A 23,545-nucleotide genomic window follows, 5' to 3' on the forward strand; every position below is an offset into this window, starting at 1 on the left:
AATGGAGAAGGGGGTCCAGGACTGCGCCCCACTTTATGGAACTAGGCGTCATACAGAATACATTTACTTGTTGGTGAAACATGAGTACTTACTGCCTTGCCACAGGCACTGCAAAACTTGGCAATATCTTCACAACGTGGGCCACAGTAAGGGCAAAACATTTTCCCTTTCTCCATGTATTACCCCTGTAAGATGCTGGGATGCAGACTGACAGGATGCCTGACCAATCAGTAACAAACATGTGATGATCAGTGGGTACATACCCTTTCCGTTTTCAGTGGCGCTAATGTTGTAGTGTTTTTGTTTTTGCTGGTGTGTTTTCACTTTTGCTGGCGTGTTTTTGCTTTTGCTGGCCTGTTTTTGAATTTGCTGGCGTGTTTTTGCTTTTGCTGGCATGTTTTCAAATTTGCTGCTGTGTTTTGCCCTTCAGGTCTTCCATAATATTAATCATTATTCAGCTTTTTTCTGCTGTTATTCCACATGGACTATAATTCAGCTGTATCTTTCCCCTTGTTTTTCCTCAGGGGGTACAGTATCCAGTTTTTGGCACTTCAGCTTGAGTGTAGTCCATGCCAAGTTACCCCAGGTCCATTCTGCCCGGTAAATGCTGATGTACCAAACAGAGCGAGGCGTGTGTATAATACAGTCCGTAAACTATCAGACATACTGCTGAACAGCTGCAAGAGGAAAAAGTATAAATGCTATTAAATGGGATTAAGCAGTTCAGATTTTCCAGAGATTTTAACTGGTCAAACTGCAGTATTATATGTGGGGAAGGGGGGCAGATAAAACAGTAATACTTAGAATGGTCAGCTCCTCCTGCTGTCTCTTTACCAGCAGGGGGCAGACTAACCTAACGCGCAGTTTAAGCTTTGACCTAAATGAAGGCGTATCACTTTGGCTTTCTGCGGAAGACACGAGACTGGATACTGGGTCTGGTAGCAGTGTCATTGCAGCTGAAGGTAAACTATGGAGCTAATTTTGTGCCAAAAGCATAAAACAAAATTTTGAAAACCGCAAGCAAATTAAGTATCAGAATGAATATATCTGTCAAAATTAACGGGTTAACGCGAATTAATCCATCATCGTGATTAATCTGATAACTGATATCTTTTTTAACGCAATTAACCCACCTGCAGCGCAGAATGACTCAAAATCCATGAAATGACTCTGTCAACCCATTTCGGGCAGTTTCGGTGCGTTCCATTTGCCCTGGGAACTCGTATTCCGAGTCGGATTCCGAGTTTTGAAGCCGGAAGTGACAACATGCGCGTTCCCATATCTCGGAGCAGCACAGATGATCCCAAGTTCAGAATCTGAGATGGCTGCGTCTTTTATTAACAGAAGGGAAAGTTGTAGTTTTATACTGTTTAAGCACTACTTCTCATTTGTGCCGCATTAAATCGGTAGCACACACTGCCGTCCAACTTATCTGTGGACGTGTTGCTATGGAGTATTATACATAAAGCACGGCGCGTAATGTGTTATCAACTGATATTGCTAACAATGGCAATTAACCCGGCTAGAATTGGATTTCATGATTAGTCGGATTATTTGTCAGATTTACAGTAGTTCGGGCTAATTGTAAGTGAACGCAGATAAAGACCATTTAAACTGAGGTACCTTAAATACGACAAGTTGTTCGGCTAAGCAAAAAATCTTACTTTTTGATATGGGTCCATGGTATTGCACTTCTGTGGCAGATGGAATGCATCCGACTCGTGTTCAAGATGTTCAATAAACATGTTAAGTGCATATATATTCCCTTTTTTCTTGAGTCTGTTTGCTCATGCAAAATGAATTGTGATTAATATAGATTAAAAATGAATGATATTTAATCGTGATTAATCTAAATTAATCCACAGCAACGCTGTAATTAATCTGATTAAAAATTTTAATCGTTTGACAGCACTAATATATATATTATTATATATATATATATATATATATATTGCAAATATTTTAAAAATATAATGAAATCCTCTCTCCATAGCAAACCCTGAGTAGCAGTGTAGTTGGAAGTATGTCAGGAGTATGTGCCTGTTTTCTCACACACAGCTTATCAAAATCTGGGAAATTAACAGTACTAGCTGCTAGAAATGTATCAGTGGTACGTCCAAGTACGACCCCACCCAGTCCATACAAGAACACACCCCTGGCGAACCCCAGAATCAACTGGAAAGAATACTGAGGTTCTCCCTCCACTCTGCACAGCACTCAGAGTACCAGTGTATAGGGGATCCCACGGTCTCAGGATGTCCCACAGGGCAACTCGATGAATTGAGTCGAACGCTTTACGAAAATCGCAGAAGAACCTCTGCTGATATTCACACTTGCGCTCGATGAGAACCCTCATTGCAAGGATCCGTTTGATGGTAAACTTGTTAGGCATAAAACCAGATTGCTCCGGTCGGTGACAGACAAACAAGTGATCACGGATCCTGTTAAGGATGACCCTAGTAAGGACCTTACCTGGCACAGAAAGCAGTGTTATCCCCCTGTAGTTGCCACAATCGAGGTGATCACCCTTCCCTTTCCATATAGGCACTACAAGTCCCGTTTTCCAGTCAGTTGGGATGACGCCTGACTCCGAAATAGAAGCAAAGATTGTGTGCAATGCCAGGAGGACAGCCTTACCACCGGCCTGGAGAAGATCACCTCTGATACCATAGATCCCTGCGGCCTTCCCTACCCTCAGCTGATTCACCACCCGTGAGATGTCCAACATCCTAGCTGGAGGGTCAGCTTGAAACAACTGCTCAAAGTAGCCAGCCCAGTGGGTCAGAACTGCAGTGCTATCTGTAAGGACCGTCCCATCACTCGCCCTTACTGCAAGTCTCAGAGGAACAGATTCAGATGTGCGTAACGCTTCGATTCCTCTGTAAGCAGGACGTGGGTCACTAGACCACAGATGGTATGTCACCTGCTCAAAGATTTGTCTAAGAAACACCTCCTTATCTGAGAATTAGACTAAAATAGCTATCCTTCTCAGTTCCCTGTACAGTTGAACGCTGCAACTCCTCTTGATAATATCCAGGGTGCCCTGCGAGATGAAACACCTCCTTCTGGGAACCCCAGCAACACCAACACAACCCTCGGCAACCTGCAGGGTCTTATCACGGAAGGTCTCCTACATCACATTAGAGTCAGTAGTCACACCCAAGTCTGCAAGTTCTTCACACAAATTGCGTGCAAACTCATCAGAAAAAGCTAGATCTGGGAGTCCAGCCTCATTCTCCTAGAAGGTGGTAGCCTACTGGATCTAAGCTGAATCTTCAGAGTAGCAACAAGAAGTCTGTGGTCAGAATTCACAAACTGGGCACTTCTGTAGACCCTGCAGTTCTGCAGGAGCCTCCAGCGTCTGCCCATGAGGATGTGATCGATCTCCTTCACCGCACCACCAGTACCGGAGTACCAAGTCCAACGATGCGGCTCAGGCTGTTGGAACCAGGATCCAGTGACCCACAGCCCCTGACCTTTCACATAGTCAAGGGACATGGAGCCGCTTTCACCCTGGTCTCAGACCCATAGGGAGCGACACAATCCTCATAGCCAGCCATGTCAGTGCCAGTGGTCGCATTGAAGATACCCATGACCAGAGGAGTGTCACCTCGTGGGCACCATTCAACCAAATTAGAGAGTGCTGCCACCGAAACGCGGAGTTTATGAAGATGGTCATCTTGCTGGAGAGACAAGACGTTCCACGCACCTACCTGGATGGGTCGTCTCAAGCTGGGACCCAAGTGCCGTCATGCAGCAGGCGACGCCTCAGTACCACACCAGCCCCGATCCCCAACAGGCCTGACCCTATTAGCTCTCCGAGGGTTTCCACTCATCCAGGGATGGGGCTCCCGAAGACTTTCCCGCATCCCCTTCATCGTGTGTGCAGCCTTCCTGCAGGCGGCTGCAGCAGAGCTACTCCTGCAGAGAGCAGAAAGGTATCATGCTTGTTTGTATCAAGCAGTTGTGAGTTGTTTTACGGGGGCTGGAGTGCCAATCCCCCCACCAACCCCCCAAAAAATTGTTGCAGGGCCGGATGCAGTTTAACGTCATACCCAGGACAATATAATATAATATAATATAATATAATATAATATTATTGTGTTCACGATATTTTTTAATATTCCTAAAGATTGTGATTTCGAAATAGGTCTGCCCCCACACAGGTGTTCCCCCCACGCCCCGCAATTCATTCACGTACCACCAGGGGGCTGTGCCCCGCAGTTTGGATACCTCTCTTCCAGCATATGTTCTGTTTAATATAGTAAGGAATTTTTAGTTAGTCTTTCATGGATAGTTGACTCTTGATAGTGCATTTTTGTAATCAAACACCTAGCTCAAGTCTCCTAGCTCCTTTGGGGTTATTTGTTAGACTGTCGCCGTAGAAACATATCTGTGAGCCGCGTAGCTGACGGTCCTGCACAGGTGATGCAAACTCGACCGCAGGGCAGGGCAGGGCTTCCCGTGGGGCTGCGTTATTTTCAGCTCTGTCCTACGCATCGCAATGCCATTTCAACCCCCCCCCCCCCCCCCCCCCCAAATAAAACTCCGTAAAGCCAGACGGTGCGTTTACCGACGCACTTAGCTGTCCGTCCAGGTGACAGCGTAATTTGTCTGTTTGCTGTTGTGGGTTCTGGGCTGTCTTCGTAACCTGTCATTACAAGGAAAAGGGAAAGCTGGAAATGCGGGGAGAGGGGAGCACGTGACGGGCGACGCAGACCGGAGCGGTGGTCTTGGGCGGGCGGGCCGCAGAGCGCGCGCCACTGCGTGCGGCGGCGCTAAAAGCCGCGGTTCGGCTGCCGAGGGGCCGCCGCGTTTTGGACGCCTGAGCTGCTCTAATCACAGTGATTTTCTGCGTTTGTGAGACGCGTCGTTTGCTAAACGGCACCGAGTGTCGAGCACTTTGGGAAAATAAACGGTCGGGCGCCTGAAAGCAGGAAGGCGAGCGGGGGGATCCGGCTAGAAAACGGATGCGAGGACAGGTACACCGAGGACGGAACAGCACGACACCGGGACACCGTCTCTGTGTACTGTTACGCACAAACTGGTATCATTCATATATATCATATTGAATCTGCTGCAGAGTGCTTTGTAACCATTATCATACTGTTAGTGTGCCTATTGCATCCCAGGCTAGGGGTTCAAATCCCACCCGTCATTGGTGTGGAGTTTTGACATTTTTTTCTGTGCTGTGCAGGTCATGGGGGTGGGCTGCGGGGGGGTGCTTTTCACCCATCAGGGCGCTTGTGTTAATCAGCTCCTCAGACAGCTGCAACTAAAGACAGGAATGATGTCAGTTCTGTTATTGAATAGTATAAGGTACTGCTGTGGGGCTGAGCATCCTCTCATTTATAGGTCCGTAAGATAAGTCCTTTTACCTTCTCAGAACCACACAGACGTAAAATAATTGCAGTAGTGTTCCCCCCCCCCCCCCCCCCCCCCCCCTTCTGTGGTTTCAGTCATCTGCCGTTATCTGTGGTTTACGGTTTACCGCGGTCCGAAAAATAAATTGCAAATTGTATAACACAATACATTTTCATTGTGACTTCATCCTTTGAGGGCTATAAAATGCATGATTTTCATTGCTCCATTACCCCATGATACATGATATTTTTTCATTGCTCTGTCATCTTTTGAGAATTAGACTAAAATGTCAAAATGCCTTTCATTTGAGTACAGTAGTGTATAGTAATATATAATGTACGTTATTGCTGTATTTAATGTCAGTAATGTCTTACTGTGCGTAATGTATGAGTTACCATATGTAAGTAGAGGGGAATCATGTATGGTCCCCAGGTAGCTCACTATTGTCGCGGTTTTGGCTGTCTATGGCAGTCCTTGGAACATACCATCCGCAGATGTGGGGGACTACTGTATTCAGCACTAACCATAAAGAAAATCCCTGGATTTTCTCTGGATTTGTTAGGGATCTTCAGGGAGCTTGTGTTTAATGAGCTTTCCCCAATGCATTAATGATTGATGAAGATCATTAAGGCATATCATGTGGTGAGTGAACCCGCCGGTCACATGACAAGGCTGTCCTGACATCAGAGCACAGCCCTCTGACCTACGCAAACCCCAGTCTGGGTGCTTCACGTTGGATGGCCGTCGGCCATATTGATGCGACCTTTGACCTGCCGAACAAGCGAGGCCCAAACACCGATTGGCTATTGTAGGTGCTGCAGGCAAAGCAAAGGCCCTGTGGACATGTCTGATTAATTTCCTCCAGCAAGCTGGTTGAAACCTGCGAATCCTACCCTCTGCCGAAGATCTCCATGATTTTAACACTTCCTGTCTCTTCTGACATCAATAAATATGCTTTGGAAATAAAGGAAGTGGACATAGAGGGATACACCAGAAAACGATAAAGCATGTTTCATATGTGAATATGATGAATATAATGTGTGAAAAAAGCAAATTTTGCCATGCAAAAATCCCATACTACATGAAAAAAGCATGAAGTCTCCCAAGCGATGAAAAGCAGCAGTGAGTCTCATTTTTAGATACATCATAACTCAGCTTGAAACACTGGCCTGCGGAAGATATCTGCAATGTTGGCTTATCTGTGTTAGGCGATGCTAAAAAACATCAGTGCTACAAACCTGTATCTCTGTGGACTAAATGATGAAAGGGCATCATCAAGGGCTTTCAGAGATTTGCAATCTATGTTCTTGTGGAGTTCATTCTCACAAGAAATAAAACAGACTGTTGGCCTAAACATTTTCTGATCATTTTATCTGTGTGTTGGGGGGGGGGGGGTGAGTTACAGGATGTTCAGATCCTTTCCAAACTTGGTGGCAAAACATGTCAGGGCCCTTTGACTGAGTGTCCTGCCAGAGACTGTCTGAGGACCAAGAAGCAGAAGATGAGCATGAAGCCGTTTCCACAACGTGCTCATGGACAGCAGGTCTCACCAGCTCTCCATGGGAACTTTCCTGACCGCGCTGCCCGGGCACCTCTCGGCAGAGAGGGGGGGGGGGGCGTTTCTACGGAGACAGGGTAGCACAGGAACAGGGTGGTGGTTGGGGCTGAGGCAGTATGTGGTGCAGAGCAGTGTGAAATTGCACCAGGAAACTGTGTTCATTAAAAACAACTGAAAGAAATGGAGTTTGAAGATATTTGAAATAGTCAGGATTAATGAATGGGCGGTTTGTGAGTGTGTATGTGTGTGCGTGCGTGTGTGTGTGTGTGTCTGTGCACGCTGTCCAGTTTTGGGAATCCCTCCTTTAGTAAGGAGGTCCATCTGCTTCTTCAGGTGGAGAAGATCATTTTATCTGCTGGGCTGAGCCCAGGTCTCCAGGACAGGGGTCCAGATCAGAAACCCACATTGTCTGCACTGTTTGCCAAAAAACCACAAATGCATTTATCTGACATGTATAGCAAAAGCAACTTACAGTAGTGGGAAAGATTACTTATGTGTGCTCCCTGGGATATGAACCCACAACCATTATGTGCAATGCTCTACTTGTTGAACTACAGGATAAACGTGGTGTGTGATGCACTAGTATGAAGGTCCACACATAGGCTGTGCGAGAGTGTTATGGCACAGAGAGCAGACTGGTTGTTGATGGCAGGCTGGAAAGGACTGGGTCTCATGGGGGTCCTTTAAAATTAACATTAACATTATCGTAACCAACCCCAAAGTTGCACACTGGCACAGATGTGTAAGCTCTGTTTGTCGGAGTCAGCGAATGTATCTACAGGGACCTTAATGCTTAAACAACATAAAAACGCATTTGGTGTGATTTTCAATCAGGTCACTCCATGTGTTGGGGAGGTTTTTCAAACTGAGGTTGATTGGTGTTGGTGGTGGGGGGGGTTTGCAGGGAGTAAGCCCGGGAAATAAACAGTGCCAGGCAACAGAGGAGGGATAGAGAAAAGGAAGAATGAAAATGCCCAGGGTTGTTTTTTAAAGAAAGAAAATCAATCATGGTTAATAAACCATCAGGAGGGGAGACATAACTGGGTGTGACCACCCCCCTGCGCGGGCTTGCATGATCGCGCTGGCTGCCATGGCGATTAGCCATCCGCTTCCGACGCGGCTGCTGAAGAGCATGGAGCTGGAGAAAATGAATAAAGGTCACGCTGTGTAGACAATGGGGAGGAAGCAGGGCTGGAAATGCATTTAGGTAAGGAGGTTAGAGGGGAAGGCACATCGCCGCAGCCATGATGGGCGTTGAATGATTAAATTCAGGGTCTGATCCTACATCACCTGCCATGACATGGAGCCAGAGAAGAGTCAAACCCAAGTTAAAGTTAAGATACAGCTTCAGCAAACATTCAATGGCTGCTTATCAACAGGGAGGAAATGAGTTAGGGATGTCTAGAATTTATTAAAAAGCCTCACAATATGCCTGGCCAGATGTGAAATGTTCTCAGATAGGTGATTGGCCATTTTCGTTTGGAAAGGATAGTGATTGGCCATTTTCGTTTGGAAAGGATGCTGGGGCTGGTTTTGAACCCTGTTTCACAGAACCCTTGATTTGTCCCTACTTAGGCTTGTAAATACTCTCCAGGCCATCAGGGGAATTTCTGCTCTGATTTGAAAACATCCTTCGTCAGGAAATGACACTGTTAGCTGACAGGGATACAGGGTAAATGTTTCTGTTCTGACGCAAAACTTTTTAAATGAAACATTATGAGTCTCAGAGCATGAAGGTTTGGAGAATGATACTTAAGATTAACGCCGGCGTGCACGACAGCAGAGCGTGAGAATGCAGTCAATAAAAATTCAATATGCTGCCAGTCTCTGCGCAGGAAGAATCATTACTTTTAAAACAGAAAAATCAATGAAACATCATGGTCTGGAGTCTCGGATCACATACATGCTGATCTTTGGACTACATGGGTCCATTGCCTCCCCATGTAAAAGAACTGGCTGATTATGAGAACCTTGAAGAAGAACATCAGCACTTTTGTGATGCTAGAGTCCTGCTATGGACATGTCATTATGAGGACGCAAGTCACAGAGATCTCCACAGGGGTGAGTGGGCTTTTGGGGCAACCTGGCAGGTCTTTAAGCCGAGACCAGAGGTTTAAACTTGATCCAGATGTTGAGGGGGATCCAGTGAGGGGGTGGCCAGCAGGAAATTGTTAATGGGAGGGTCCAGGCGGGTGAGTGGCGTCGTACACTGCCTTTTGGGATGATCTGCTGTGGCCTGATGGCACATGCGAGTGGAACAGCTATGAGTAGCCATCCAGCAGGATTGATCTCACAGTTTGGACCAACAGATGGATGAATGGTGAGGTGGGGGTGGACAGGAGGAATACTAACAATGTTCTCACAGGTGCCATGTGTTAGAAGAGGCTTATTAGATGTTACTGAGGTACTTGGCAGTTTTACATGGTGCCACTGTCATGCTGACCTTGGTGACAATTATTCAAGGCCATTTTCACGGACTGTGATAATGATAACTGGGCAAAGCAGAGATTTCCTTGTCTTTGCAGAAAAAGGAATAAGCTCCCAGTGTGTGTTTGTGAGGTAGTGTATCGGGGCTGTCCCAATGTGTGTTTGTGGGGATGTGCCTTGCGCTGTACCAGTGTGTTTTTGTGAAGAAGTGCCTAGGGCTTTCCCAATGTGTGTTTGTGTGGAAGTGCCTAGGGCTTTCCCAATGTCTGTTTGTGTGGAAGTGCCTAGGGCTTTCCCAATGTGTGTTTGTGTGGAAGTGCCTAGGGCTATCCCAGTGTGTGATTCTAAGGAAGTGCCTAGGGCCATCCCAGTGTGTATTTGTGAGGAAATGCCTTAGGCTGTCCCAATATGTGTTTGTGAGGACGTGCCTCTGTGAGGAAGTGCCTAGGACTGTCCCAATGTATGTTACCTATGAACCAGAACTCAGCTTTGCAATATTCCCATCTTACCAAAACATCTTTCAGTATAGTCAGTTGAGGTGTTTGGTTGTATCACATTTGAAATTCAATATTAAATCTTTTTAAGGGCCTCTTGCCCTTTCACACAGCTCTGAAATATAACACTAAAGTGACTCCCTAAATGACAAATTACACAAAGTCTGAGATACATATACATTTAGCTGAGGAGGCACGTTTAAAGAGGCTGTATTTAACATGCAGGTTATGTTAATCGCCCAGGACAGACATCCTGTATGTTCTCAGCTTCTTGTTACAAACATCACTTTTGTTTTGACACAAGAAAACCCAAAGTTCAAATAATGCTGTCAGTTTTTAGCGAGACACTAGCACCAAGGATAAGCTGAGTGAGCGTGATAAAGACAGAAATCAATATTTTAACTTCAATTTTAATAATTCCATGAAGCCACACATTTAACCATCAACAGATTGAGGTTTGGTGACAGCTAGCCTTGTTTCTATGACAACCTGGAAAATGTGCATGTCTGGACTTGTATGGCTGGATTTGATATGTTTGGAGTGACATTTAGGCCCTCACTTTTTGGAAATGTCCGGAAAATCCATTTTTTTCATTCATTCTAACATTTCTGTAAAATTACAGGCGGTGAGGAATTCTTATTAATTGGAAACAAAGCTTATCATCTCATTACAGCTATCTGATATCAAAGGCGCCTTTCATCCTCCATGGTAAATCAGGCATGAGGACAGTCACCCACAAACAGCCAATGCGAGGGTCATGTGACGTCCACCCAGTACATGAGGACTGCACCTTGCACCTCTACCCCGAACATCTTCCTTTGTCCGGACGCTAAGGGGAAAGGGGCCAGGAACTATGGAAAAATCACCTTCTGGATAATCCACATGGAACAAAATAGACTCTCACATTCAAGTCCGGCTGTCTTCACACTGTGTGAAGTTCCCTGTGCAATGCCGGCTTGTCCTCTGTTTGTGTCAGTGGCTTGGGTTATGATGTCCAAAATGAGTAATTACATTAATAGAGATATTACTGGTTACAGGTCTGGCCAGAGAAGTTACTGGTGTCTTTGGCACTCTGCTCGGACCCTGGGAGATCATGTGACCCAACTCGAAAAGGCCTAAAATGGGGCAGAGCTGAAGAACGTGAGGATGGTGACAGTGAAACTGGGTGAGGTGGCGGGAAAGAGCGGGCAGGGGGTATCACAGTAATCTCAGGAGTGCAGACCCCCCCCCCCACTGTTGTCAAACACCCTGTGTCACCACCTCCCAGCTGTTCTCAATATGATTATTAATATCTGACAACAGCTGCTAGGATCCCCTTCAGGCTCATACAGTGAAGTTCAGAATGCCACCTAATACCACCCTCTCTGTCAAGGACAGTCCCATCACATTCTCTGACGTGTCTGCAGGGATTAAACGCAATCAGCTAAACGTTGATTCTTCTTGACAGTTTTGAAATAACTCCATTTAGAAAGATGGTTACCATCCACCTGTCGTTCAAAATAATGTTTGACTTTTGATGGCATGTCATTATTAAGACGCGTGTATCGCATATCCCGTGTTGTATGGCATGGTGTTGGAGAGCCCCTTCAACCTAAAACATATCACTCCGCTAACGCAGCACCCCTCCCAACCCAAACGCCGGCGTCCTAGCTAAGCATGACGCAGACATCTGTCAGGGTGCAAAGCATTCTGGGAGGATCATTTGGGGTCCTGGCGTCAGAGCATCTCTACTGTGAACTTCCTCATATCAAATGAATTTATTTTGAAGGCTGCTCCTCATTGTTGACGGCAGTTACAATGGCTAAATCCTGCCCCCTAGGGCTGGAATTTACATTCCTTATAAAAGAAAATAAGAACTGGCAAGATCACATCAATGTCAGAAAATTCACTGTGTTTCTGTGTTTTTATGTGGCTTCTCTCCGGTGAAAACAGCCCGCGATTGTTCATTAAGGCATTCTGTAATGGTGTGACCTGCCATGTTGGTCAGGGATGTCGACAGCCTCACTCTAGAGGAAAAATTATCTAAACCCTGAATTTACTGCTACGCTCTCAAGGACACAAAATGCGAGCTCTGTCCCAGGATGATTGCGAGGGGTTTATTGTGTGGTTAAACGCGCCTCAAGACGACCTGTAATGATATTAACACCGAAATGAACACTTGGAGAGACACGTACGACATCCCTAAGATAGAATAACTTTTTTTTCCATTGCAGGTAAATCCTTTTGAAGCCGTGTTTTTTTCCCCGTGTGATCAGGCGTGGTGTAACGTCTTTTTATTTTCAGTCTGGAGAATCGCCAAAGGCCTTTCTCCTTTCATTTTGACTTGAGTCGCTGCCAAGTTGCACCAGCCCAGGACATGTATGGGGGTGGGGTCTGGCAGCCAGCCGCCCCCCCCTCCCATTTTGCTACCCTGCTGAGAACAAAATCAGTGCTTTTACTTGAGACCTGAAGGATTGCAGCCTGGCCAGCTTGGTCGATGCCCCATGCTGATGTACCGAGCAGAGAGAAATCCCAGTGCTGTGGATTCTTCCTGTTGTGGGTCTACAGTGTGTGTGCGTGTAACACAGGGCCCAAAACCCAACCCCCAGCTCTGTTTGTTATTCTCTTGTTTTTGTAATATCAAATCCCATTTCAAACCATATCAGCATGGTGATGAACCTACATCTGGTTCCATGCCAACAGAGTGGTTACACAACTCACATGTATTTGTATGTGTTTCATAGAGAGGATTTAGTGATGCATACTTACCACAGGTATTATTAAACTTTATCGATTCCAGGGGCGTCGCTAAGACAGAATAACCTTTTTTTTTTTTTAATTTTAGGTAAATCATGAAGTAAATGGTTCCACGCAGATACAGTCAAAGGGAAATGAAAAGATGTTTTAAATCATACAAAATGAAAAAACACGGCTACTGCGGTCTACGTAAGCATGATCTGTCGTACCACATATCCCACCAACAGGGTGTTTTTCCAGTCACCCCTGGGGATGCCTCACCGAAGGTGGAGGGGGAATTTCTCGTGGGGGGGGGGGTGAAGATTAGCCTGCCAATTACAGCAGTCACTTACGATAATCCCAAGCGACACTAATGTACAATAACAGGTCTGCAGGTGAAATGTTATTGCTGAAAAGCAGATTTGATGAAAGTCTCTTATTGTCAGTGCGATTACAGAGTATTACAGAGTAAACAGGCAGCTCAGTCAGGATCAGGACTTGGCCTTCTTAGGCTCGACCCTCTTCTGCAGTCTCCATCTCTGTACATCTCCACTCTGCAGCACATGCAAAACCACCAGATCCACTTACTAGGCACCCGTTTATTTTTTCAATGGATCACCAGAAACTGAGCTGTTTATGTTCCTCAGTGGCGGATGTGCTGCACCAGTTACAGGTCTGGCCAGGGTTCCGTGAGTCACGTTAAGACCTGCATAGCATCTTCAGCAGGCTGTGGGGGGTAACCGCAGTTAAGAACATAAGAACATAAGAAATTTACAGACGAGAGGGGGCCATTCGTCCCATCAAGCTCGTTTGGGGAGAACTTAACTAATAGCTCAGAGATGTTAAAATCTTATCTAGCTCTGATTTAACGGAACTCAGGGTTTCAGCTTGCGCTACGCTAGCAGGAAGACTATTCCATACTCTAACTACACGCTGTGTAAAGAAGTGCTTTCTCAAATTCATTTTAAAATGTTCTCCTGCTAATTTCCAGTTATGGCCACGAGTTCTAGTATTTAAACTAACATTAAAGTAGCCATTTAGCTGAACAACATCCAGACCCGTTAGAATCTTATAGACCTGGATCATATCCCCCCTTAGTCTCCTTTGCTCAAGGCTAAACAGATTCAGCTCAGCTAACCTCTCCTCATAAGACATTCCTCTAAGACCAGGAATCATTCTTGTGCGTTAAAATGCCTGTTAGTGATTTTCTTTCTTATCTTCCAAAGGGTCCAGCGTCTTTGTTTGTCTATCTTAATGGGTCTGCACTCACTACAGCAACATTCTCTTTAGGGAAGTATGGATGCATGCTTGGGGACGCCATCTTCTAGCAGCTTGATGGCTAGCGCTTGAAGCTAACGTGCAGGTGTATCAGTAATACCAAGGCAGTGAATGATCCTGCTGAGATCCGTCAACTGATTTTTTTTTCTCAGCTGCTCTGAAGTTCCTTATCCTATAGATTAAACTATAGATTTTGATTATCTATAATCTCACCCACCGTGAGGAAATCGCTTTTGCTTTTCATGTAGTTTCAAGTTCGATTCAGGTGTGAGATTTTCCTGCAAAACCATTTGTTTTTAGCAATATAGAGCCTGTACTCTATTGTTCTCTTGTTAAACACAAACAGCTTTGTTCAGCAGCAGATGTCTGGAATCATCTTGTTCTTGCAGAATAACTTGCTCAGGTTATGCACAAGAGGCCAAATTAATGTCAAACTATGTCAGTTAGCATGTGAGTCAGAGTGCAGGTTGTGACTCTGGAGTCATTCACCAATACAGGTAGACTGGCTCGGTGTCCTCTGGCCCTGAAGATCACACCACGAGCGACCGCACCTGTTTCACTGGCTTCATGTGCGGCATATGGTTGGTCTGATAAATTTTACAGTGCAAGGTTCCTTCTTCACTTGCCTCTTTCTCTGTTTCCCTCCCAGTATTTACTCGCTGCACCATTTCTGAGACAGCAAACATCACTTAAAGATAAACCATCAGAGGGCTGTACGCTTAATACACATTCACGCCATAAATCCCCCCCCCCCTTACCACCAAAAGCTTGGAATTTCTAAGAGAAGCAGAAGCTGAATCCCAGCTATATATTTTACACGAGACAGAGATGTTGAATTCGGCTGTGATTCCGTCCTTGTTGATCTGAATGAAGGTCAGCGCTTATCCGTGAATCTCAGAAGTATAAAAACGGAAAGTTTAACATTCCGAAGGCCTGAAATGTCCGGGTTTATGAGAGATGTGGGAGGGAGTGGAGGCCCGGGTTTAAAAATGGATTTTCAGTGTTGAAGTGAACACCGGCTCTTGAGCTGAAGGACATATCCAGTCAGTAGGTGTTTAGCAGAGATGAGGAGAGCAAACATGCTGAGTGTTGGCTGTTGTAAGCTGGGGGGGGGGGGGGGGGGGGGCTCAGATTTCATACTTGCTCAAGAGGAGAATGACCAACCTTCAGCCTTAGCTATCCCACAATCTCAGGAGCAGGTTATCTTGCTGTTGGGTTTGGAGATCCAGAGGGTCATTGATAGAGGAGGTGAATACAGGTGCCTTTTATCCTCACCTGAAGTGAGATGGTGCCCAGCTCATCTTGTGATGGGCTTTTCCTCCACCTGTACAGTGTGGAGTTGACAGCTTAGCGTATTTGCTGGGCCATGTTGGATCTGTATTGAACTTAATGGGTCCTGCTGAGAATCTGGCTTTATACTGTGCCATTTGTAATGTGCCATTGATCTTAGGAATCGATTGGCATATATACCAATGAGTGTAATCATGTTGGGTTTTTTCGTCATGGGCACCTCCATAGACTGCATAGATGCCGTGTATCTCCAGGCTTTAAACAGAGCTCATTGTGATATGATGGTCCACAGAGAATCTGCCACTCACCAGTAGGGGGCGATCACTACCATGCAGGTCAACAGTACCAGTGATATGCTCACCATTAGCCACAAGGAGTGCCAACAGGATGTGGCTGGTAGACAATAATAGCCCCAATGTGGGGCAGGACAGTCTTCCCTAGCAAGGCGTAAAGCCCATGCTGAGAAAAAGGTTGGAGAAGCGTATAAAATCCTGTCAGGCAGCTTGGAAGACGGCTGTCTCAAAGGACCCAAGCCTCCTGATTGGCTCCAGCTATCTGTGCCCCTTTAACTCATATATTTTTCATAATTTCTTCTCATGTTGTGGAGGTGTTTCTTCTTGCTAATGCTCTGGGACTGCAGGAATGACCAGGAGGAAATTTCAAAGTATGCAGAGGAAAGTATTTTGTTTAAAAATAAATAAATTCTTACTTAATTTGCTCTGTGCTTTCTTTGTACTCTAGCTATTCTTAATGCCGAGCACAAGTGGTCTCTCGCCTTTAAGGTTCATTCCAATGAGCCACCAAACCCCCCCCCCCCAGGCTTCCTTGATCTCTCGCTGGGGGGGTCAGATCTTCAGGACTGCCCCATGACACTGGGAGAGGTTGGCTTAAAACCCATCTAATTAACCTTCATTTTCATCTCTGATGGAATCTCACTGCTGCTCCTGATAAGGAGAAACATTACTGCATATATTAATAGTATTATGATTAGCATAATTTAATCCGTTCAAATAAAAATAACATTGCTCTATATGCACCATTTTGATAGAGTACTGTATTATATATATGGATTAACTAGTATTATATTACGCATCTGAAAAAATACTTTTCTGGAAAGGCAAATTTTATTGAATATCACTACAATAAAAACACAATATTGTAAAGGATTTTACATGTTATTCAAAAAACTGCACAAAATTCATCCAGAATATGTAAATATATAATAGCGTATTAGTATAAGAAATTCTTTGGTAACACTTTCTATGAATGCCATGTCTATAAGAATCCATGACCACATTTGTAACACATTATAATGCATTCATAAAGCATTATTCATAAAGCACTCATAAATCATTGCTATAAATATTTGTAAAAAGGCACAACACATTATAGCCATGTTTATAATGCATTATGAATGCTTTATGAAGCTCTCATCCATAATGCACTATAGATACTTTTATAATGCATTACAAAGCATCCTTAATACTTATACCAGCCATTATAACGCATTATGAAGGTATCTATAGTGCATTATACAGTAGCTGAGAGCTTCATTGGAGCTTATGATGCCTTATGACAGTCAATATAAGATGCTGAATGCTTATTAATTCTTACACTGACCATTATAATGCAATATGAATGTATATAACATGCTGTACAGAAGGCAGCTTCAAGTAAAATGTTACCAATTCTTCTGATTACTTTAATAAAGGTGTAGTTTCTCAATAAAAAATGCACATTGTTCATAAGGACAAAATGGCCATTTCTAGACAGATATAACACTGTGCTGCTGTAAATGGGGGGGGGGGGGGTCTAACCGTTTGATGGTGTTGTATCTGTGATGGACCTGCAGCTTGGAGCTGGAGGTATTCAGGCGGTGACATCCCATACCCGGGAGACTGGGGGCTACCAGGCATTAGCAATTAGCACTGATATCTGATGACCACTGTGTATGGGGGGGGGGGGGGGATGGTGCAGACCTCTGGCACAGGGTGGGGGGGGGGGGGGCATGAGGAGGTCTGATTGTCTGTATTCCTGTAGCCTGGGGAGGAGAAGCTGTTCCCCCATTGCCACCTGGCTTCAACTGACACCCCCCCCCCACCCCCACCCCCGCCCCCGCCCCTCCACCCTGCTTGCTGCTGGGTTGGAGCAGAACACTACGAGGGGATTGGAATGCCCTTAAAGTAATTAACAGCACAGGATGGGGTGGGGGGGGGGCGGAGTGACTGTCTAGCCATCTCACTCTCTGAGGGCAATGAGTGACGTGACGAGGAATGTAACCCCCCCCCCCCCCCCCCCCCCCTCTGTTTGGAGCTTGTCAGAGAAATACAGTCCTGATATAGACAGAGGACAGGGGAGATGGAGCAGAGGGTGGAGCTGGAGATTAACGTGGAGGCAGGCAGTCTGCAGGGAGTCTGCAGGCAGTCTGCAGGGAGTCTGCGTGAGATTTTAGTGCCTTTCAGGATCTACAAGCGACGCAAATTTTTTACCCCACAATGGCAGGATAGCCATTCCGTTCCCTTTCTCCTCTCCTGTGCCCCCCTCCCCGCCTCACTTGCTTTAATGTGTGCTCCCCAAGCCGATGAGAAGCTCCCCACAAATGACAGCGTCTCCAAGCCGAGCAGACACCTCCCCCCCCCCTCAACTGCCAGTCGACTGTAAAGAATAAATAATAAAAAGCTATTGATTATGCCAGTGACTGCAGGATTCAATTAAGTATTAATTTTGCCCTCCAGTGGACCTATCAGGCCTAAATTCATGCAGAGAACCCCCAGGCTTAAATACAGAGAAAACGAGTTTCCCATGCCGGGAAGAGCCGCTCTCAGGGTGCAACAGCAGAGTGCCACTAGGGCGGCGACGAGACCGTCCTCAGCACCAACACAGGTATTGATGCAGTTGGCTGACAGCTTAAACTGCTTGCTATTGATTATCATTTTCCTGTCATATCAAGAGCCGATCATCCCAGGGTGGGAACGTGGAGAGCCTTCACCGGCCATGGTGGCATCGACCCATCTGTGTGAAGGTAGAGACTCGCTTTGTCCCCAGTTATGTCAGATTTTACCGCAAAAAAAACAGTAAATGATGCTGCAGTTTCCTGTTCTCCAGTGGTACTTAGAAATGAAGGCGGGAATTTAAGATTTTTACTAAGTCCCGGTGTGTGACTCAAAGGAAACCCCCTGCACTTAACACACTGGAGATGTGATGCTTAGCAAAGATGGATGCCGGTGTTCTGTCTGCATTCTGGCCTGCCTTCTTGCTTGTCTTCCTCCCTGGCTGTCGCGCCCATCTTTCTCACTGCCATCTTTACCACCTTCCTTCCTATTTTTTCCACTTGTCTTCCTGGCTGTCACCAGTTCCCCATCGCTTCTGAAAAATCACTTTGATATTTTCAGTCACAGATCGATGCTGTTCCTTGCAGCATAACATAGCATAATTCGCTTTGGTTTCCTGCATTTGTATTCCTCGTGATTCCTGGGTTGGTGTCGAATTAGTTTCATTAACACATTTTCCGGGTGATGGAACATTCTGGAAGCCGCTACGGTGCATGGGAGATGCTCAGATGGTTCTGTTAAATCTAATTATGTCGGGCTTTGTTCGGATTTCCTGCCTCTGTCACATTGTGACTGTGGCCACCATCAGCAGGACATGGGTCTCACCAAGAATAAATGTCACCTTTGACCCTTTATTCACTTCAAAACACAAGGCAAACCAGAGATCAGCGCGTCCGTGTTGGTGTGCGTCATGCGTGCATCTATCTGCGTGTGCTGTAGGGAGGGCCTGCGTTGCGTGGCTTGTGCATGTTAGCGTGAAGTTTGCAGGCATCCTCAGTGGAGCGTAGGACCTCTCTGGGCTGGGGTGTGGAAGGACACCCGTGAAATCTGTGATGGCCCTTGACGGCAGCCAGGAACAGGGAACGTCATCGGCGCAGATAAGCAGGGTGAGCAAGTCAGTGAGAGAGAGAGCGAGAGAGAGAAAGAGAGAGAGAGGGGAGTGAGAGGCTCGTGGAAGGGGAGGGAGAGAGAGAAAGAGGAGAGAGTGGAATCAGATACCTCGAGCGGAGCAGAGTCTTTTTTCCCCCACCTGGGTCTTTCCCTCCTTCCTGGACCCGATGATTAGTGGACAGCTGAGCAAGCCGCCACTGGCCCTGCCCACGGACATGAGCATGGCGGAGAACCATCCGGACACCCCCGACAGCGAGCTGAGGGATTCCTCGGCTGGGGCTGAGGCCGGCGATGCCCATGATGGGCTCTTTGGTGAGTCCCTCCAGCTACTGGGTGATTGAAGCTGATTTGATTGCCTTCAGCTGAGGGTTACGTCTTATGGGGAGGGGGGCACTTGGGGACTATTGACGGCGGGATGAGTCTGTCTCGTGTCCCGGGAGCGTAGAGCCACCGCTGATTTTCATACTCCAGGAAAAGGAAAAGTTAGAAGGTTATGCCAGGGGCATGAGGTCTCTGTGCGCTGGGTCCGTCCCAGGAGAAACCTTCAAGCAATGTGGTAGAAAGGTAAACATTACTGTGAGCGTATCTAACGGCGAGTTTGTGGCCTCTGTGGTGAATGTTTGATGTGATGCAGCGTGGTGCGGTTTCGGCTGATACCCGCTAAGCAGCGCAAGGAGCTGCGGATGTTTCCCGTTGTGCGAGTGTGCCAGAGTTTGGTGGGATATCCAGCGTAGCTGCCTGAGCGTTTTGGGTGGAGAGCAGGTGTCCGTCAGACGCGGTGACAAGGTGGGGTGGATCCGCCCTAGTGCTGAGAGGTAGGACACCCCCCACCACAGCTGCTGTGCCCCACCCATTCACACCACGGCCAGAAGGGGCAGCGTGCCCCAAAGGACAACTCGAGCAGAGAGTGCTACCCGAGTTATGCATTATTATTACTAGAATTGTTTTATTATTATTAATATTATTGTTATTATTATTATTACATGTTCCTTTTATAAGTAGTTGATTTTTTAAATGACTTGTGAGAAGAATGTTTGGTTCTTTATGTAATATTAGAGAATTAAGTCATTGCTCCGTTTGGACAATCATAGTAAGACGCGTGTTTGGTGTGTCGTTTACTGCATGAGAGACTTTATAAAGTATAAAATAAAGCCTTCACCTCTTACACGGTGAGACGCATTTGGCAAGTAGAAGGTGCGACATACAGATTCAACACTTAGCGGTGTGTCGCGCATGTAAAAACCGGAATTAATGCACGCTTCCAAACGCTGTAATTTTTTATTTATTATTACAGGGTATCGAAGAGGTTCATTCTCCCCGAACTGGTTATAAATTGAAGACAACAATTTAATTGGTAGACAGCGCTATATTCAAAGCCGAAAAGTCATGCAGTCTTTACCCATTAAAAATCCCATGAACAGTTGTTATTAATATTAAAATGTTATTGTTTGGCATCTTTCTAAACTTGTAGGAGGACAGAGTACCATAGCAGCATTTTGACCTGTAGTGTGCTTATCGCTCTTTAGACCCGCCAGCGAGAGGTTTTCGAATGGGACAGGAACGATGTGACGATATGACTTTACTCCCTCGGGGAGTCTCAGCACTTTCCTTATTGGCAGATTACGGGAATACGATCCGTGAATCCAATAGACACTGGGGATAATTAAATCATAAATTAATGGCTCTATTCATTACAATTATTATTTTAGTTTATTAAAAATCACAGGATCATATATATATATATATATATATATATATATATATATATATATATATATATATATATATATATATATATATATATTATTATTATTAAAGTTTGTATATACTATAAAGAAATACATCGCGTATGTTAATTTTTTTTTACAGAGGCTTATGATAAATCCAAATGCAGACGTACATAAGGAAATAACACATGTTGTATAAGACAAACCATTTTTGTTTAATCACAGCAGATGGTCTTCATGAGATCTCAGCGGTTCCGAAAGGTCGAGTCGTCCCTCGATGCTATATTATCACTTTAAACATGACTACCCGCGTAACTGCTGTTTTTGTGATAAACAGAGCGAATTAAGAGTCATTTTAGCCTGCAGGCTGATGGCCTCGGTAAGAGCGAACAGGAGGTGGGGAATCGGGGCATGCTGCCTGGTATTTAACCAGATGCTTAACGCACATGGAGCCAGGAGATGGGTGTAAACGGCCGTGGGAGTGAGGCAGTTCTGCGCCGCCCGCTGATCCACACGCAGACCACCGGGGACAGGCATGGCACAGCATCAAACACACGCACACTTACGCAGGACGCAGTTACAAGGGTACTGGGGACGCTCAGATTCCGCTGCAGGTGTATGCATAAAGGAACGGACATGCGTGCATTTAGACACTCAGTAAGACGATCGCAGCTGTTTTCACTCCCATTACCCATAAAACAGTGCTGTATCACCGGAACACAGCCTCCAAAGGTCCCTGAGACTTCCCTAATCCCCCCGTAAGTACACCCAGGACGTCCGCACTCGGAGCCAGAGGCGCACGTCGAGCCGGATCCTACACCCGGTCCGGGCCATCCTGGTAGGGAAAATGCGGTGTTCACGCTCTAGTGCTGTATTGCCAGGGCTTTCAGGCTGGGATGCCTTAACCACTCCCTGATAATCAGTGAATCACTGGCAGTGACAATCTGATAAGATGGGTATTCGGGGTTAATAGCGGAGGCGCTCCAGACCATGCTCCTAGCAGCCTCAACGTGCCAGTTACGTATGTGCAGCAAATCTGTTACAGTGTGAACGGTGCTAATTACGATGGAGGTGCACTTTGCGACAATTAAATCAAACGGGAGGAGAAGCAGGCGATTGCGGACAAGCTCACCTTGATTAACGCACTATTAACGGCGCCACCAGCCGCGACGATGGCCGGGTGACGCGGGTAATCAGGATATCTTCGAGGCTGATACAGGGAGTGCCTCTAATGCTTCCAGATCAACAAAAGCGGTTCTGCTAATTAGCGTCAGGTCCGACTCTGCTCCCTTTCAGCCGCAATGTATCCGACTGCCCCCCCGTCCCTGATACACAGGGCTCCACAGCCTTCCGTCCGGTTTCTGACCCAAAGTACGCGGATCTGTAGGACAGTGAAGACGGACGATGATGTTCAGCAGTTTCGTACCGCAGCTCAACAAAACCTGACATGAAAAGTCAAGCAACACTCTAAGGGTGTTGAATGTAACTCAAGCCGCTCACTGTGCAAACGGCCACACTCGGGGCGGCTGGTATTAAATTGTATTTATACGTTTTATCTAACCTAGTAATAAATTATTCAGTATGAATGGCTGTGAGAGCTTCAGGCTCATTGTGACCCTTTACTGGATAAGTAGATGGAAGTTGGATGGGACGGATGATTAGTGGATGATGTAGATAGAAATCCAGTGAAGCTGACCCTCAGCTCAGGTCCAGAGCTGCTTAATCCTGCACCTTAGTTTGAAAATGAGCCTTTGCTTTCACTATATTGATGTTTTCTGTAATAGCGTTTCTCCCCCCGCCTTTACTATCCTTGCTCCAAGCTGAGCTTCATGTATGCATTGTGCAGAGGTAATAAAAGCTTAATAATATATTATAACCCTGCCTTCAACCCCCCCCCCCCCCCCCCACCACCACAAAAAACACACACACACACAAAAAGCCTGACTCTGTCCTCCTGAGTCAATTTTCCAGTCTTGCCACCCTTTTAAAATTTTTGCTCGGTGAGATATTTAAATGACGCCCCGTTTTGGTACTGACTGCCGAGGCGTGGGGGAGGTGGGGTTCATCATGTAGGGGTTTGGGGGGGGGGGGGGTCCGTCGCATGTGGTTGACATGTGACCCCTCATATCTGTTGTGGGGGTGAAAATGGCTGGTTGGGGAAGCTGTCAGTAGGGTCCAAACATTCTTTTTTTCCAGGCGAGATGGCAGAATGGATGTGATTTTCACCTCCCCCGCCCACCCTCTACAAACCCCCCCCTCTGAGCACCAGAAGACAACATAATAAGACACTCCGAGTGCGATTTAGCGCCATATTGGCCGCCTGACGGCCTGCCTGGCGCCAGTTTGCGTTTAGCCTCTGAGGATGTGACGTCCCCGTCACACTCCTGTCAAAGTGGCTGGAGACAAAGGGCCTCATTTCACACACTTAGCGCCATGGCGAAATGGCCCCCACTTAACTGGGGAGTCGCTTCAGCAAGGTCACCGCGGAGAGCACAAAAAGGGGTGAACGGGGGGGTGGTGATCGGGGTGATCGCTGGGTGTTTGGGCCCAACAGCAGCGGGAAAAAAAATGGGATGTTTTCCTGACAGGATGAGAATCGAGACTTTCGGCAGTTATGGTGCAGATAGAGGATGAGTGCGATGCATTCATGAAATAACTAGGTGCTTATGCCTAAATCCACAACCTGTCCTGATCAAAACAGGTGGATGACTAGATAGATAGATAGATAGATAGAGAGATAGTACTTTATTG

The 23,545-nt window shown here is 46.2% G+C and overlaps 1 protein-coding gene across 3 annotated transcripts in view; it reads left to right on the forward strand.

The window, feature by feature from the left end:
- Nucleotides 1-4,701: 4,701 nt before the first annotated feature.
- LOC111846194 (POU domain, class 6, transcription factor 2-like) overlaps nt 4,702-23,545 on the forward strand; it is a 52,312-nt gene continuing 33,468 nt past the window's right edge. Inside the window, exon 1 of one of the 3 annotated variants that reach the window (XM_023816155.1) lies at nt 4,702-4,982. Coding sequence is in view for 1 of the 3 variants with exons in the window: in XM_023816154.1 (XP_023671922.1) it covers nt 19,235-19,379 (145 nt within the window). In the remaining 2 variants the exon portion in view is untranslated. Of the gene's footprint in view, nt 4,983-19,198; nt 19,380-21,531; nt 21,633-23,545 lie in introns of those variants that run through there. The other 2 variants (XM_023816154.1, XM_072711267.1) reach the window with 2 other exon arrangements.

Source organism: Paramormyrops kingsleyae, chromosome 4 (assembly GCF_048594095.1).
Source record: "Paramormyrops kingsleyae isolate MSU_618 chromosome 4, PKINGS_0.4, whole genome shotgun sequence".
Classification (NCBI taxonomy): Eukaryota; Metazoa; Chordata; class Actinopteri; order Osteoglossiformes; family Mormyridae; genus Paramormyrops; species Paramormyrops kingsleyae.